The 14,913-nt window shown below is 46.4% G+C and overlaps 1 protein-coding gene across 1 annotated transcript; it reads left to right on the top strand.

Annotated features, from left to right (window-relative positions):
• The first annotated feature begins 10,975 nt into the window (after positions 1 to 10,975).
• Rax (retina and anterior neural fold homeobox) lies at positions 10,976 to 14,688 on the top strand. Its single transcript, XM_051200973.1, has 3 exons — positions 10,976 to 11,307; positions 11,540 to 11,793; positions 14,203 to 14,688. The coding sequence occupies exons 1-3, from the start codon at positions 11,019 to 11,021 to the stop codon at positions 14,686 to 14,688; spliced, it is 1,029 nt and encodes a 342-aa protein (XP_051056930.1). The 5' UTR covers positions 10,976 to 11,018.
• Positions 14,689 to 14,913: the final 225 nt, after the last annotated feature.

The following is a 14,913-nucleotide window of genomic DNA, read 5'->3' as shown; positions in this document are numbered from 1 at the left end:
TAGCTATAAACAAGCCTTATTTGGAAGTGCTTGCTGGATCTGGTGCGCTTCCTCCTTCTGTGGCCTATCCGGGATCACCAGGTGGCATGAGCTGATTGGGCAGTGAGCGCATATTTAAGGGCTTGCTGGGGCTGGGAGGAGCAGAAGCTGATGTACAAGGTTCCTGAATAAACTGCTTGAAGAAGAGTCGTGGTCATGTTTCCTTGCTGGTTGAGGTAGGCGCGACACAACAACATATAGAATATATAATAATATGAATATATAATGATGGAAATATATAATAATATGAATATATACATACACACACATGCACACACATGTAACAAGGGAGAGAGAGAGAGGTGATTATATTCCTCTACAGAACTCTGACTAAAACAGGGCCATGGCCAGATGTGATGCACACGCCTTTGATCCCAGCACTCAGGAGGCAGAGGTAGATGGAGCTCTGTGAGTCTGAGGCTCACTTTGTCTACCTGGAGAGTTCCAGGCCACACCAAGACTACCCAGTAAGACCCTTTCTCACACTTTTTAAAAATGAGATTTGAAATGACTTATCAGGAAATTCCAGCAACCACATGGTGGCTCACAACCAACTGTAGTGAGATCTGGTGCCCTCTTCTGGCCTGCAGACATGCACACAGGCAGAACACTGTATACTTAATGTTTAAAAAGAACCTCTTGTCATTTTTAATTCTGGTAAAATATATACAGCATGAAATATGCTATTTTCTGGGTGAATGACCCTAAGTACATTCACAAATTTGCTTAACTAAGTGCTACCATTGCCTACCCATTTCCAGCACTTTTTAATCTTTCCAGTTGAAATTCTGTACCCAGTGAACAACCTTTCTTATGACTGCTTTGCTGTGGGTTCTAATGTATTTTTCTATGAATATTTTGCAGGGGTTTGAGACATAGTCTCAATATGTAGCCCAGACTGGACTCCTAATTCATCATCACTATCCTGTTGCCACTGCCCTCCCAGGGCTAGGCTTACGGCTCAGGCCACACACCCAGCTTGCTTCTGTGAACTTGACTCCTTGAAGTATTTCACATGAGCAGGATAGTGCAGTGTCTGTGTTTTCAAGCTGCCTTGTCTCACTTATCATGCCATGTGTGTGTGTGTGTGTGTGTGCGCGCGCGCACGCGCGCGCACACGTGCATGCGCGCATGCGTGTGAAGGTCCAAAGACAACTTGTAGGAGTCATTCTCTCCTTTCACAACGTGAATTGGAAGACTTGAGCTGAGGTTGAACCTCACTTTTAAAGACTGAGTAATGTTCTACTATATTCATGTGAGGTATTTTACTCTGGGAACACTTAATGCCCCTCTAAATTGTGACTGTTGTGAATAGTGTGCCAAGAATTCGGGTGTACATATGTCTTTCTGAATTCCTGCTGTTGGCTCCTCCGTGTGTGTGTGTGTGTGTGTGTGTGTGTGTGTGTGTGTGTGTGTGTGCGCGCGTGCGCGCGCACGTGCGCGCTGTTGTATGTAGGCCAGAGGTAATACTTGGGTATCATCCCTAAGAGCTCCATCTATTTCAGTGTGTGTGTGTGTGTGTGTGTGTGTGCGCGCGTGTGTGTTTTAATTTGCTTTGAGATAATGTCATGCACAAGCTTGAAATTCTCATTGACTAGAATTCCTGGCCAGCAAGGCCCTGCAGTCCCAGTGCTGGGAATTACAATGTCTACCAAAATGCCTGCTTTTCTAAATGTGGCTTTGGGGAACTAAACCCTGATCCTAGCACTTACATGGCAAATATTTTACCAACTGAGCTATTTTCCAAGCCCCTCATTTCTGTTTTGAGTACATCTGCACAAACAGAATTATTGACAGGCTTTTCCTAACATTAGAAAGAGAAGTGGTATAAAATGTGGCATCACACAGATTAAATTCAGGTTCAGAAACCCTCTAAAATTATCTTTTAAGAAACTGTATTATGAAAAACTTAAGCCTAACCTAAAATAGAACAGTGCAACCAATCTCTAGATTCTGAACTCTTGCTTCTTAACTCTAAAGTGCTATTAACCTTGTAGAACTGTGTTTGCACAGCTTCATCTAAAGAGGGTCAGTCTTAGGCTATGTGACTTCCAAGGTATGGAAAGATGGAGTGTGTGTGCCAACTGATGTTTGTTTGCTTTTGTAAGTCATTTCGGAAGCCCCTCAGACTTCCAAGCTGTGTTTCCCTGAAAATCATTCATTAAACTTACAAGGCCTTCAGTGAGTGCCTGAGCCTCTCCACTTCTGGGCAGCCTCTGAGATGCTATTGAGAGAATCTGGGGCTAATTAGATTCATCAGGGCATATAGGATCAGCACTATTAGGGCTTAAAGGGTCAAAGGAGAAAGCACAAGAAAATGGAGCTAAAAAAGTCGTCCACAAAATTGCAGTAAACCAAATAAGTTAACTATCCATAGAGTGCCATAGAGTTGTCAGAGCCACCGAGGACAAAGAACGCCATCCCCTGAGATGCCATGGTCTTAGAGCAAGGTAGCTGTGGGCCTGCAGGGAAACCCTGTCTCCTTCATTAACAAAGGCTCACACCAAAGGCTGTGAGGGGAACCCCAGCGGGCACTAATGCTAACAAGACAGGAGTGGACTGAATTGATGCCCTTTGAAAGAGAGCAAATGGTTCCCATGCGATCTTTGAGAGAGAAAGCAAAGAAGTTAGACATTTTCAAACACACAGGAAATAATATTTTAGAAAACTCCAGATAACTGCATATAAGTATGTGAAAAAAACAGTTTATCTGTGCCATTAGCAGCTGTATGAAATAGACACATTGCTTACTGGTTTCCTCACATGTAGAATAGAGTTCCTTGCAAATGCATTACATCGTCGGTCATATGTGCAACGTGGATGCAGGGATCCAGCCGATGAGGTCTTTATTTTCATATAGTCTGGAGTCCAATGAGAGTCAGGTATCGCTATATATGGGTTTGAAGAGTAGTTGATGCTACAGGAAAAGTAGGACAATAGAGAACATAAGAAAATTAGAGAGGTCTCCTCTGGAAAAGAGAATAGTTTAGTGCAAAACTCCCGAGGCAGGGAGGGTCTGAGAGGTCCTAAGTGTTAATGAGATGGTTCCAAATCTAGGAAAGGGGTGGGTCTTAAGGAGCAGTGCAAGGCATTTAGATTTGATCCTAAGTATAACAGTTGGTTTGGATGAGTTTTAGTCAAGGAATGTATTCATTTTTCTTGTTTTTTAAATTTGTTTTTGGTTTGAGACATGGTCTTACTATGTTGCCCTAACTGATCTGGAACTTGTATCTGAGGTCCACCTTGAAATTGTGGTCTTCCTGCCCCAGACTCCTGGGTGCTAGGATTATAAGTGTATGCTTGGATTCACAATTTTGAATAGTAACCTCGCTGCTGAATGGAAAGAAGGAAGTGAATAGTAACGGGAAGGAGGCATTAGAAGGACAGTGGACTGCACTGTATTAGAGAAAAAAGCAGCAAATGGACTCACAGAGATACTGAAGCTAGGGTTGTAGCACAGAAGAGATAACAATAATATTTACGTGATGGGGTGCTGTGAAAATGGAGTAAGACAGTACATGAAAGGTCACATGGCACTTGGTCAACAGTGTTATCAAGATGTCCATGCTAGTGACAAAGACTAAGGTCAAGAGCAGAAGAAGCAGGCTGTAACTTGTTCATCCCTTAGGGCCAAAGACAGAGTGGTTGGGGGTCGGGGAACCTTTGACCTGACCATAAGGTGATAGAAGTTGGCCTAATCCAAAGAACAGAACATTTCCACTCTAAATTAGAGAAAGAGGAATACCAGAATGTTGGATTTTTGTCGGCTGTTTTCCACGGGCATTGAAAGGGTCTTGCATTTTTTAATCTTTCAGTGTGTAGATGTAGCATATCACATTTTGTGCTTCACAAGGGTCAAACCATCTCTGCATCCAGGAGATGAACCCAGCTATATCATCATGGTGATGCCTGTAGTGTAATGTTACACTGGATTTGCCAGGATTTTAAGATTCTTTTTTTTACCCATTTTTCTCAAGGATATTAGCATGTAATATTGTTGATAAGTATCTTCTACTCTGATTTTCTAGCTTGTTTAGGAGTAAACGCTGGCCCTGTAAGGCAAATTTGGAAGTCTCTACTTCCCATTTCTTTGGAAGAGTTTCAGATGTATTGGCATTCCTTCTTCTTTAATTAATTGACAGAATTTACCCAGGAAGTCATCTGATCCTGGACTTTTCATTGTTGGGAGCACATTTTTAATTACTGGCTACATCTCTTTTAGTAATATTGGTCTATTCAGATAGTTCATTCTTCATAATTCAGTCTTGGTAGATTGTATATTTATCCATGTCCTCTAGGTTACCCAGTTGTTGTCTGTAATTGTTTATAGTTGTCTCTCTTAGGATACATTGTATCTTAATATCATCCAAATCAAAAGTCCAGTGATAATTTTTACAGAAACAGAAAAATATTTGCAAAACATGCATCAGATAAAGGATTACTGTTTAACATATAAAAAGAACACATACATCTCTATCATTTCAAAATATTAACAGATTAACATTAAGCAAAGGATCTAAAAATTTTTTTCCAAAGAAGACATGAAAATGCCCAATGGGGTTGTGAAAAGTGTTTAGAAATTACTCATCACTAGGGAAGTATATATCAAAGTCACAATGAGACACCATTTCACACTTAATAGGATGTCTCTTTTTGAAGAAAAGAATGCAGAGAAGTTGGCACTTTTTCACTGAAGGAAACAGTTCAGTAGCTCCTCAAAAACTTAAACATTCAATATGTGATCTAGTAATTCTGCTTCTGGGTAGATCATCAGAAGAATTCAAAGTAGAGATTTAAAAAGAATCATAGCAACTAATGCCCACAGCAGCATCATTACAACAGCCAAAAGACAGAAGCAACACAAGTATCCAACAATGGGTGAGCAGAGAAGCAAAATGGTGTATATATAATAAACCATGGGAGATAATGCTACTTTGCCTTTCAAAAATTCTGATCTATGCTACAATAGAGCTAAACCTCAAAGACATTATGCTAGGTGAAATAAGCCAATTATGAAAAGAAAATACTGTATAATTCCTCTCATACAATGCATTTAGAGTCCAATTATAGAGGCAGAAGGAAGGATGGTCGTTGCTGGCACTGGGCTGAGAGGATAGTGGGGCATTATTATGTATTGGGCCCGGGATTGGGGAAAATGAAAAAGCTGTAGAGCTGGAAAGTGGAGATGGGTTGCACAACAATGTGAGTGTACTTAGCACCAATGAATTGTACACCTAAAAATTATTGAGATGGTATAGTCCATGTCATTACATGTTTACAAAAAAAGAAAGAAAAGACTGCTTTGATGTTTGAATGTTTTTGTTTGTGATGGGCTCATACTCTGAGTCTGTCTTCACCCTTCAAACTAAACTAATAAAATCAAATGTGTTAGACTTCTGTTTGAAAAGGAAGTCTGGGGAAAGAAAGTCTGAGTGTTTATTTGAGTGTAGTGATCAGAGAATGGCAGTGAGCGGCGCAGGCTTCCCAAAACAAGAAGGCAGGACAAAAACCCAGCTGTAGGTGTGGCCAAGGCTGTTGCTGCAAATGGGCGGGGCGTCCTCGGATTTGCCTTCTTAGTACTCTAAGAGGATTGCTGAGCTTCAGGATCTTCATCCCCTCAAGATAAATGTCTCTAGTGCTTCCCCCAGACACTCTGAATTCAATTAGTTTAATTAGAAAACAAGCAAAGAGGCATTATCTTAATATAGCTTTGCTCCCAGCAGCCCCTAAAGGTCCATTTCTTTGGTAGAGATTCAAATTCCTTCCTTTTATTTGAATGTTCTGAGATACTATAAACTTACACTTTCAAAGAACATTCTTACCTAGAAGATCAAGCTTTCATTCTAGTTTTAAAACTGATTTTAATAGATATCTTCCGATTTCTTCATTCTTTAGGGGGACAGGAGCCATGATGTATCAGTAAATGGCAGGGCACCCCGATTTTGAATGTTTGCCAATCTCTGAGGTAAAAATGCTCCTACTATGGCTCCCTTTGAACTACTAATGTGACATCAGAACTCAGGAAAACAGCTTCCCAGCTCTCACAGGACAGTGGACATGGGTTCCAACACACAAATGCCATCTAAACCTATTGTCAAAGGAATTTTTATTACATAGAAGCTCCCTGGTCTTCCAAGCTCAGGAAAAAAACAATGGGGTCATTGCATTTGCACAGCAGATAGGTACTGTTGTTCTTTTGTTGCAGTTAATGCCTAAGAAACACAAACACGAGACTCAGCGCCCACGTGGAGTTTATTGAGAGAAGGGAGAGAAAGAGGGGGTAACTGGTGGCCAACCAAAAGCAGGAGAGAGAGAGAAAGAGCGGGGGGGGGGGCAGAGAGAGAGCAAGAGGGGGCAAGAGGGGGAGCAAGAGAGAAACCAGAGAGAGAGCAAGAGAGAGAGGTGTGATGCGCTTGCTTTAAAAGGGGCCTTGTGCATGCGAGTTCCTAACAGGTACTTTGAGAAGTCAATACAGATATGTCCTTGGTGCAAGCATGAGATATCCCAGTGAGACTCTGAGGGTTCTGGAGCAGGTGTTTAGTCCGTGGGAATTCATGGAGACCTTGAGAGTCTCAAGAGCCTTCTAGTCTAACTCTGACTACCATGTTCTGAATAATCTTGGTAAATCATTTCATTTCCACGTCTAAAAGGAAAGGTGTCAGATGTAAAAGAACTGAGCAAGAGACTCACCAGGGTGTCCCTTCTACATAGCATGCCAGCCAGCCATATAGTGTGCTTGGAAATGATTGTGTCTGGAAAGCCATGGGAAGTGGCTGAGCAGGACAAGTTTTTTGTCTTTTCTTTTGCTTGAGGGAAGTGTTTGAAGGGAAGTGTTACCTCCTCTGGAAAGCACAACAACTACTAATTGCCCTTTGCTCCAATGCTGATGCTTATGCTCCCTTATGATCTGTACATACAAGGCTCCTGTGTGAGCCAGAAACACCTCCGTAAAGTGCCTCTCTCATTGGCTCATGATGATTTGGGCACAATTATGTGATGGAGTTATTATTCGTTTCAATGCCCTTATACCAATATTCAATTTGGGGAAGTCTGAAAATATTAATAGAGAATGTTTGCATTGTAATAGTGAGTGATAAACTTGTATGTAAGAGGAATGTTTATCATCTATACCAAGGCCACGCATTCCTGAAAGCAGTCAAGAGTATTCACTATTCCTTGATTTAGGCTGAGGGTTTGTAAGCCCTAATTTGATAGTTTTATCTTGCTTGAGGTCTCACTTGGGCTATTCCATTGCCTCTATTGTGGTGGTTTCAATGAAAATGGCCCCATAGATCCATAGGGAGTAGCACTATTAGGAGGTGTGGCCTTGTTGGAGTGGGTATGGACTTATTGGAAGAAGTGTGTCACTGGAAGTGAGTTTTGTGGTTTCAGAAACTCAAGCAAAGCTCAGTGTCTGTCTGTCTCTGCCTCTGCCTCTGCCTCTCTCTCTCTCTCTCTCTCTCTCTCTCTCTCTCTCTCTCTCTCTCTGTGTGTGTGTGTGTGTGTGTGTGTGTGTGTGTGCGTGCGTGTTTGATGATAGTCTAAGCTGTACCTTGCTTTGGTTAAAGCTGAAGTGAAGTTATTTCCCCTGAACATGTATTAGGTAGTGAGTAAAGTTCTTTCCTGGGTATTGCATGAGGGAGATTGGAATGTTCTAGGATTAAATACATCTACTGAAGCGTTAATCTACATGTAGGTGATAGAGTTGGCTTTACACATTCTATGACTTTTTCTTTTTTAACCCAAACACATGACAGTGCTGAGAGAAAAAGTTATTAGAGAAGGAACAGAATGGCCTTGATTCTCCATCCCAGGCTAGAGAAGCCCTCTACAGATGCCCATCTCTTTAGAGTATAGTGGCTAAAGCAGTATATGATAGTTTTTTAATGTAATTGGCTCCCATAAGGTCATAGGGAGTGGCACTATTGGGAGGTGTGGCTTTGTTGGAGGAAGTGCTTCACTGTGGGGATCGGCTTTGAGGTCTCAAATATGCTCAAGCCACACCCAGTGTCTCAGTTTACTTCCTGTTTCAAGACGTAGAATTCTTAGCTCTTTCTCCAGCACCATGTCTGCCTGTAAACCACCATGCTCCTGCCAAGATGATAATGGACTAAACCTCAAACTATAAACCTGCCCCAATTAAATGTTTTCCTTTATAAGAGTTGCTACTGTCGTGGGGTCTCTCACAACAATAGAAAGTCTAAGATACAATACGTGTTGGATACCTCCAGAAAGTGGACGCTGTACATATACCCAAGATCATAGCATCCACTTGCCACCAGACCACACATGCCTCCCCCCCACATCTACCAGTATTATCTCTGAACACCATCAAGATGCACAGAGCACTGTGGCTAAGTCAGCCATGGGTGGGGGCTGGGAAGAGGGAGCTTCCTCTGATCCATCTAATGAACCAATGAATTAAACAAAGGGGGAGTTCAGAAGCCAGGCTCCCCACTTTTGCTGAAGCAGAGCTGATTATGAACTAGCTTAACTGCTGGAAAACACAGCTCCAGCTAGGAGAATTAGGGACATGTCTGTCCATTCATTTTCTCTAATCGAGTTCTTGGGAAATACACATGTAGATTAGCTCCTAACAATGACCCCCAGCTGATTGCTTGGAGTACCCTCCACTGTGCCCACAATGGTCCCGACTGGCTCTTTATGTCCCACACAAAGGCAGGCCCCAGCCCTCAGGCCTCATCAGGACCTTTAAAGTCCTTCCTGCCTTTCTCCAGCGACTCTAATAAACAGTAAATAAAAGTTCACCTCACCTATGTGCAGAGCTGGGCAGTTCCAAGGGGAATTAACTTTGGAAAGAGAGGAAAGAAGCAACTTGGGGGCAGGTTAAGGAATGATGCAACTTTTCTCTTCTGCTGTTACAATGGGGACATTTACAGAAAACGCACTCTGTCCAAAGGAAAGAACATATACTGACAGATTATTCTAGCAGCTGCCCTCTGCCTCAGTACCTCAGCCACCCGCCCTACCTAACTCAGTTCCCACTAGGCATTTGTGGCTTCAGGAGCCTCCCCATGTACCAGTCTTAAGGGACTTGGGGCTCAAATGCCTAGGGACTGGGATCTCATTTCTTCCTGAATTAAATGGTTCCCCTCTCAGCCCCAGAGATGCCGGATTCTGGGGGTGGGGGGCTGGCAAGAGATCGAGATGGGCTGCAAGCCAGGAGGCACTTTGATTCAATTAAAAACCCCACACTGCAATAATAACCACAAGTTAGATGCCCAGAAACTCCAGGACCAGGAATCAGCTGCTTGGAGTTCTAGTCCTGCCCCTCCATTGGATGTCTCATTTTGAGCATCATTTCCTCTTCATGAAGACCTGCCCTGTTCACTCAAGGGATGTTTAGGATCCCTTCACTGGAAAAATGAACAGGGTTTGCAAATGCTACTTATTTTCATTTATTTAGCTTATGTTTGCATTGTAATTTCTTTTAAAAATGTGCCAGGACTGAACGCCATTAGGCAAATGCTCTACCCAGAGTGACATCTTCAGATCTAACAGGTTTTTCTTAAAATTCAAACTTTCTGACCCGAGCCAGAACTTCAGGTTCAACCCAATGACACCTCACAGCCTGGACATTAAACTCATAGAAGCCGGCTGGGGGTTTGTGTGTGACCCCGCTCAGGATAGCGTCTGCAGAAGAAACCAGAAAGGGATAAAGAAGTCTGTCTTGGTGGAGACACAGAGCCCAGAAAGGTGGAATTGGGCGATGCGGGTCCTGGGAGGGGGGGGGGGGGAGGGAGTCTTCTGCAGAAACCTTTCACCTCGTTCAGACTAACACTTCAGCGAAACCGAGCATTACCCGGGGTCTAACCCTCAGCTTTGAGGGGTGCAGTAGTCACAGTTGCCCATCAGCAATGAGACCCTTAGGAATCATATTCCTGCTGAGCTTTTGAGTCACTCTGGGTCACTCAAGCCTCAAGGGGCCCCCAAGGGGGAAGGAACACAAGCGGATTAGGGCTCTAACCCACAGGGAAGCGCTAGGACCTTCTCCTCCCCAGTGAATGCTGGGACCAAACTAGCTTTACGTCATCTGCTTAGCCTGTGGAAGTGAGAGAAGACCAGGGTTGCTCATCACTGAAATTCAGTTAAGGACTCCGCCCTTTCTATAAAGCTCATGAGATGAACGCTTGTGTGTCTTCTGCGGGTCCTGGGATCTCTCATCTTTGAGGTCATTGGCTCTGTGGGTGGTTCGCGTTGGAATGAAGGAGCTTGATCCGATGTACAGAAAGAAGTAAAAATAGACGAAACCAAAGGAACCTGCAGCCTAGGACTTCAAAGCACAGGCACATAGATGTAGAAACGAGGGGAAGGAAAGGGAAGACTCAAGCTTCCCTGTGAGCTAACTTCCAACGCCCAGGTAAAGCTGGGCTTAGAGCCACACGGGGCAGGCAATCCAGGGTGTAAGGCTCTAGGAGGAGGTAGGCAAGAGGGACAGGTGAACACAGAAAGAGAAGAGGCGAACCCTGCTCGGGAAGTCTGCCCGGATGAGGCTAGTCCTGAGGGGCCCCTCCTGTCAAACTTCCTAGTCCTGGTACCTGGAAAATGTTTGTGGAATTGAAATAGATAAAGATGTCAGATGGAGGGACATTCTGGGTGCAGGCCTGGGTGGCGTACCTAGGACCCCAGGCTAATCCGGGGAAAGACCCGCCTTCTGTAGTGGGAGGGGCTAAGGGAAAGGGCTGGGTCTAGAGAGGAGGAGTCCCGGACTGGGACCAGCGTGCTGCTGGTCTTTTGCACTAGAGCCCCAGTTACCCTGAGGCCAAACTTCCCGCTGTTGGCAGTGGTCCCATTGACTACTGAGCCAGCGTTTGTCTATCTCCAGAGCGGTTGCCCAAGCCCGGTGCCCACTGAGTCTGGCTTTGGTAGGAGCCGTCCAGTAGCACACGTTCTAGAGGTGAACACTTGGAAAACACCGGTGACGAGCTTCCCTCAGCAAAGTGCACGCCCGCCTCTCCATGCACCTGCCCGGCTGCTCGCCAGCCATGGCCGACGGGAGCTTCTCGCTCGCTGGCCACCTGCTCCGTAGCCCGGGCGGGAGCACCTCGCGTTTGCACAGCATCGAGGCTATCCTGGGCTTTACCAAGGACGAAGGGATCCTGGACCCCTTTGCTGCAGAGAGGGGTTCCAGGGGCGCGAAGGAACGGGATCCTAGGCTGGGCGCGCGGCTCGCCTGCCCCAAGGCGCCATCCGGAGGCTCTGAGTCTTCCCCACCACCAGCCCCAGGGCTGGTCCCGGAGTACGAAGGTGAGTGCACAGCACCGCTGTGAAGCCCTTGGAGCGCTTGCTTTGTAAGACACGAGCGCTCCTTTTTCTTGACCTTTCCAGCGGGTTTGGGGTCTGCCCGATTTGAGATTAAAGAAATATTTGGGAGCCTCCTCAAGCCAGCTCAGGCACCACTGGGAGGCCTAGGGCGGCAGGGAGGCGACTGCGCCTCCCGGATGATTGTCACTGACCCCCTGGGGCCTGGTTGCTCCAGCTTCTCGCCCCTGCTACCCCAAGGAGCAGGGAGAGGCACGGCCGAGCACAGGGCTGCCTGTTGGGCCAGCAGCAGGAGGCTCGAAGCTGCCAGAGGAGGAACCTCCCAAGAAGAAGCACAGACGCAATCGCACAACGTTCACCACGTACCAACTGCACGAGCTGGAGCGCGCCTTCGAGAAATCCCACTATCCTGACGTGTACAGCCGTGAGGAGCTGGCCGGCAAGGTTAACCTACCCGAGGTTCGAGTTCAGGTAAGCTCTAGGGTTGATAACAGGAACCTGGGAGGGCCAAGTCTAAGCTGCATTTATTTAGTGTGTTCCTTCCACTGTTAGGCAGCCCCGGGCCCAGGAGTATCTTCGACATTTCCCCCCATGTACCACCCTTTGAATAGTCTGGTTCAGTAAGATGTCCCCTTTGGAGAGGGGGCTCCCGACTTTAAATTAAAAGGACTTGGCAATCGCTTAGGAGATGAAGAGGTTGACAGCTCATTAGGTGAAGTAGAAAAGGGGTTTGTGGGGTGCTGCAGGCAAAGGGAATGGAAGTATGAAAGCAACAGCGGAGGGGGCCTGGATTGAGCCCCCCCATTACCATCCTTGTCACCAGCTGCGCACGGTCTCAAAAGGAAGACTCACTTTGCTGGTAAGCCGCCAGTTAAAACTTTAGACGGATTTAAGAAGCTGACTTTTCCTTCGTTTTACACCGACTTCTTCCGTTTTATCGTGAGGGAGTTTTCGCTTTAATTAAAGCTGAATTTCTTTAATCCCCAATCATTAAAATATTTGGAAGCCTTAAATATTTGCTAGTCATCTGTGAAAAATCTGGGAGGGCTTCCAAATTGAGGGAGTTTACAAGGGGCCCGAGAGGGAGACTGAGAACAGGCTCAATGCAACTGGGGGGTGAAACCATGATGGACTTTTTATCTGGTAGGATTTCCAGGCAGCAGGAATTCTCTGGACATTGGACACTTTTAGCTCTGTCTTTAAAGTAAAAGGGGACAAGGCCCGGTGCTTTTCGTCTTTCTGCTTAGGGCTGATTAAAAGAGAGAAGTAAAAGTCATGAAAGTGTGTTACTTCCGTGGTTAGGCAGCCCGGAGCCCAGGAGCGAGCATCTAAGGCAGAGAGCTCCCTAAGTGGTCCATCCCAGTATCCTACAGATCACAGCAGGCACAGTTGCCTAGGGCTCCCTTGACTCTAAGTTTGACTATATCCCTCTGGTCCAGTGGTTTTTACCTTCTTCACTAACTTCTGCGGGGCCTGTAGCTTTCCTGGGACCAGCATGTAACTTCTCTCCCCATAAAAGTAGATCATCAGATGGTGTGGTGGGGACTAGGAGTGTCTCCTGCAGGATTAAGGGCAGCAGGAGAGCAATAGGTAGCCAGCTATCCCAGTCTTCAGCCATACAGCCTTAAAACTGGATCCAGGGCTGTAACTAATTTTGTAGGGAGGGAGCAGGGAGTTTCAAGAGGCACAGGGACCACCTCCCCCCCCCAGGAGACTCTTTCCCCCTTTTGCCACAAACATCTAATATTACCCCGTGGCTAGTGCCTTGTGTGGAGACACCTACATTCTGTTCTCTTTTTCTTCCAAATTCAAGGGCCACACATACTTGGCTCTTCTACATTCTGGTGCTGTCCTATTTGCATCACTTTCCTCATTGGCCCATGCCACTATGTTCTCTTCATAAACCCAGCCCATATGCACACCAGTTTGTCCAAAGTTCTGTCGTAGTCTTTACTAAAAGAAACCAATTCTGTTTTGTAGATGAGTGGAGTGTGGTGGTAAAACACTAGTGTGGCATCCTTCCTCGTGCTTGTATCAAACCAGTACTGAGGATCCAGGGCAAAGAACCATGGTGTTCTTGGCAGGCACTTTTCCCTATGTTTAAAAAAAAAAAAAAGACAGAAAGAAAGAAAAGAAAAGGAAGGAATGAAAAAGAAAAAAGAAAGCGAAGTCCCTTTGTACACAACAATGACCCAACATGAGGGGAAATGGCAAAACTTCATAATATGAAAACAGATATAATACACTTAAACAACTGTAATTTTGAAAAGTTATTTAGCCTCAGGAATGCTAAACAGGCACCAATTAAATAAAGCCTGGAAAATATCAGAGCGGCGATTGAAATATACACGAGGTCAAAGAAACCTGCTGGAAACAGTTGCGTTTTTAACTTGGGAGCTGCGGGTGTGTGGGATACCTGTGTTTCTAACAGAGAAAGGGGGACAGGTAAAACAGAGAGGCTGGAGCAGCAATGAGAGCTACAGAGCAGAAGCAAGATCCCAAACCGAAGCATTAGGAAGGGCTGCCAACCAAAGGGCCAGTTAAATTCACTGTTCTCTAACAGATACCACCACAACCAACCGTGAGAGATACTGGAGATAGAGGATAATTTGGAGGAATGGGGTGAGACAAAGAGACACGGGGGCCAGAGAGGATAGCGACAAAAAGGAGAGCAGATATAAAAGAAAGGCTCAGAGTACAAGGCGAGAGTGAGGAGAGGCCAAGGAGGTAGTAACGTCTGACCCCTTGTAGCACAGGACTACTCCAGCCCCAGGATTATTTAGGGGCAGGGGTGGATCAGGCTGGCAGGCCTGCCCAGAGTGGGGACTTCACTCTGCTGCACTTTGCTCCAGCCTGAAGGCTTTGCGATACTTCTGGCAGGTATGGTTCCAGAATCGACGGGCTAAGTGGAGGCGGCAGGAGAAACTGGAAGTGTCTTCCATGAAGCTTCAGGACTCGCCCCTCCTGTCCTTCAGCCGCTCGCCGCCTTCCTCTGCTCTGGCCCCGCTGGGAACCGGCCCGGGCAGCAGTAGCGGACCTCCCGGGAGTGCCCTGCCGCTGGAGCCCTGGCTCGGGCCGCCACTGGCGAGTGGAGGCGCCACAGCCCTGCAGAGTCTGCCGGGCTTCGGGCCAGCTGCGCAGGGTCTCCCGGCCAGCTACACGCCGCCGCCGCCCTTTCTGAATTCGGCGCCCCTGGGCCCGGGTCTGCAGCAGCTCGGGCCACCACCCGCCTACCCGTGTGCGCCCGGATTCGGGGACAAGTTTTCGCTGGAAGAGGCATACCCGCGCAACAGCAGCATCGCCGCGCTGCGCCTGAAGGCCAAGGAGCACATCCAGGCCATAGGGAAGCCCTGGCAAGCCCTCTAGAGGCGCTGCCGAGTGCAGTGGGATCCCTGACACCCAGGCTGGCGGTCACTCTCTCTTTGCTAGTTCTGCTGCAAGCATCCAGCCAGCCTTGGGAGGGACACTGGCGACTTCTCCTTACTCTCCAAGAAAAGCCAACGGAACCCCAACCGGGTTACCAGAGGGACGAGCTGCAGGCCCGCTGGCCACAATGCCCCCAGCTGCTCCCATAAGCATCAACTCCCACCC

The sequence above is a fragment of the Phodopus roborovskii genome, unplaced genomic scaffold, assembly GCF_943737965.1.
Source record: "Phodopus roborovskii unplaced genomic scaffold, PHOROB, whole genome shotgun sequence".
Taxonomy (NCBI): Eukaryota; Metazoa; Chordata; class Mammalia; order Rodentia; family Cricetidae; genus Phodopus; species Phodopus roborovskii.
Note: the sequence above shows the minus strand (reverse complement) of the source record. Positions and strands in the feature narration are given on the sequence as shown.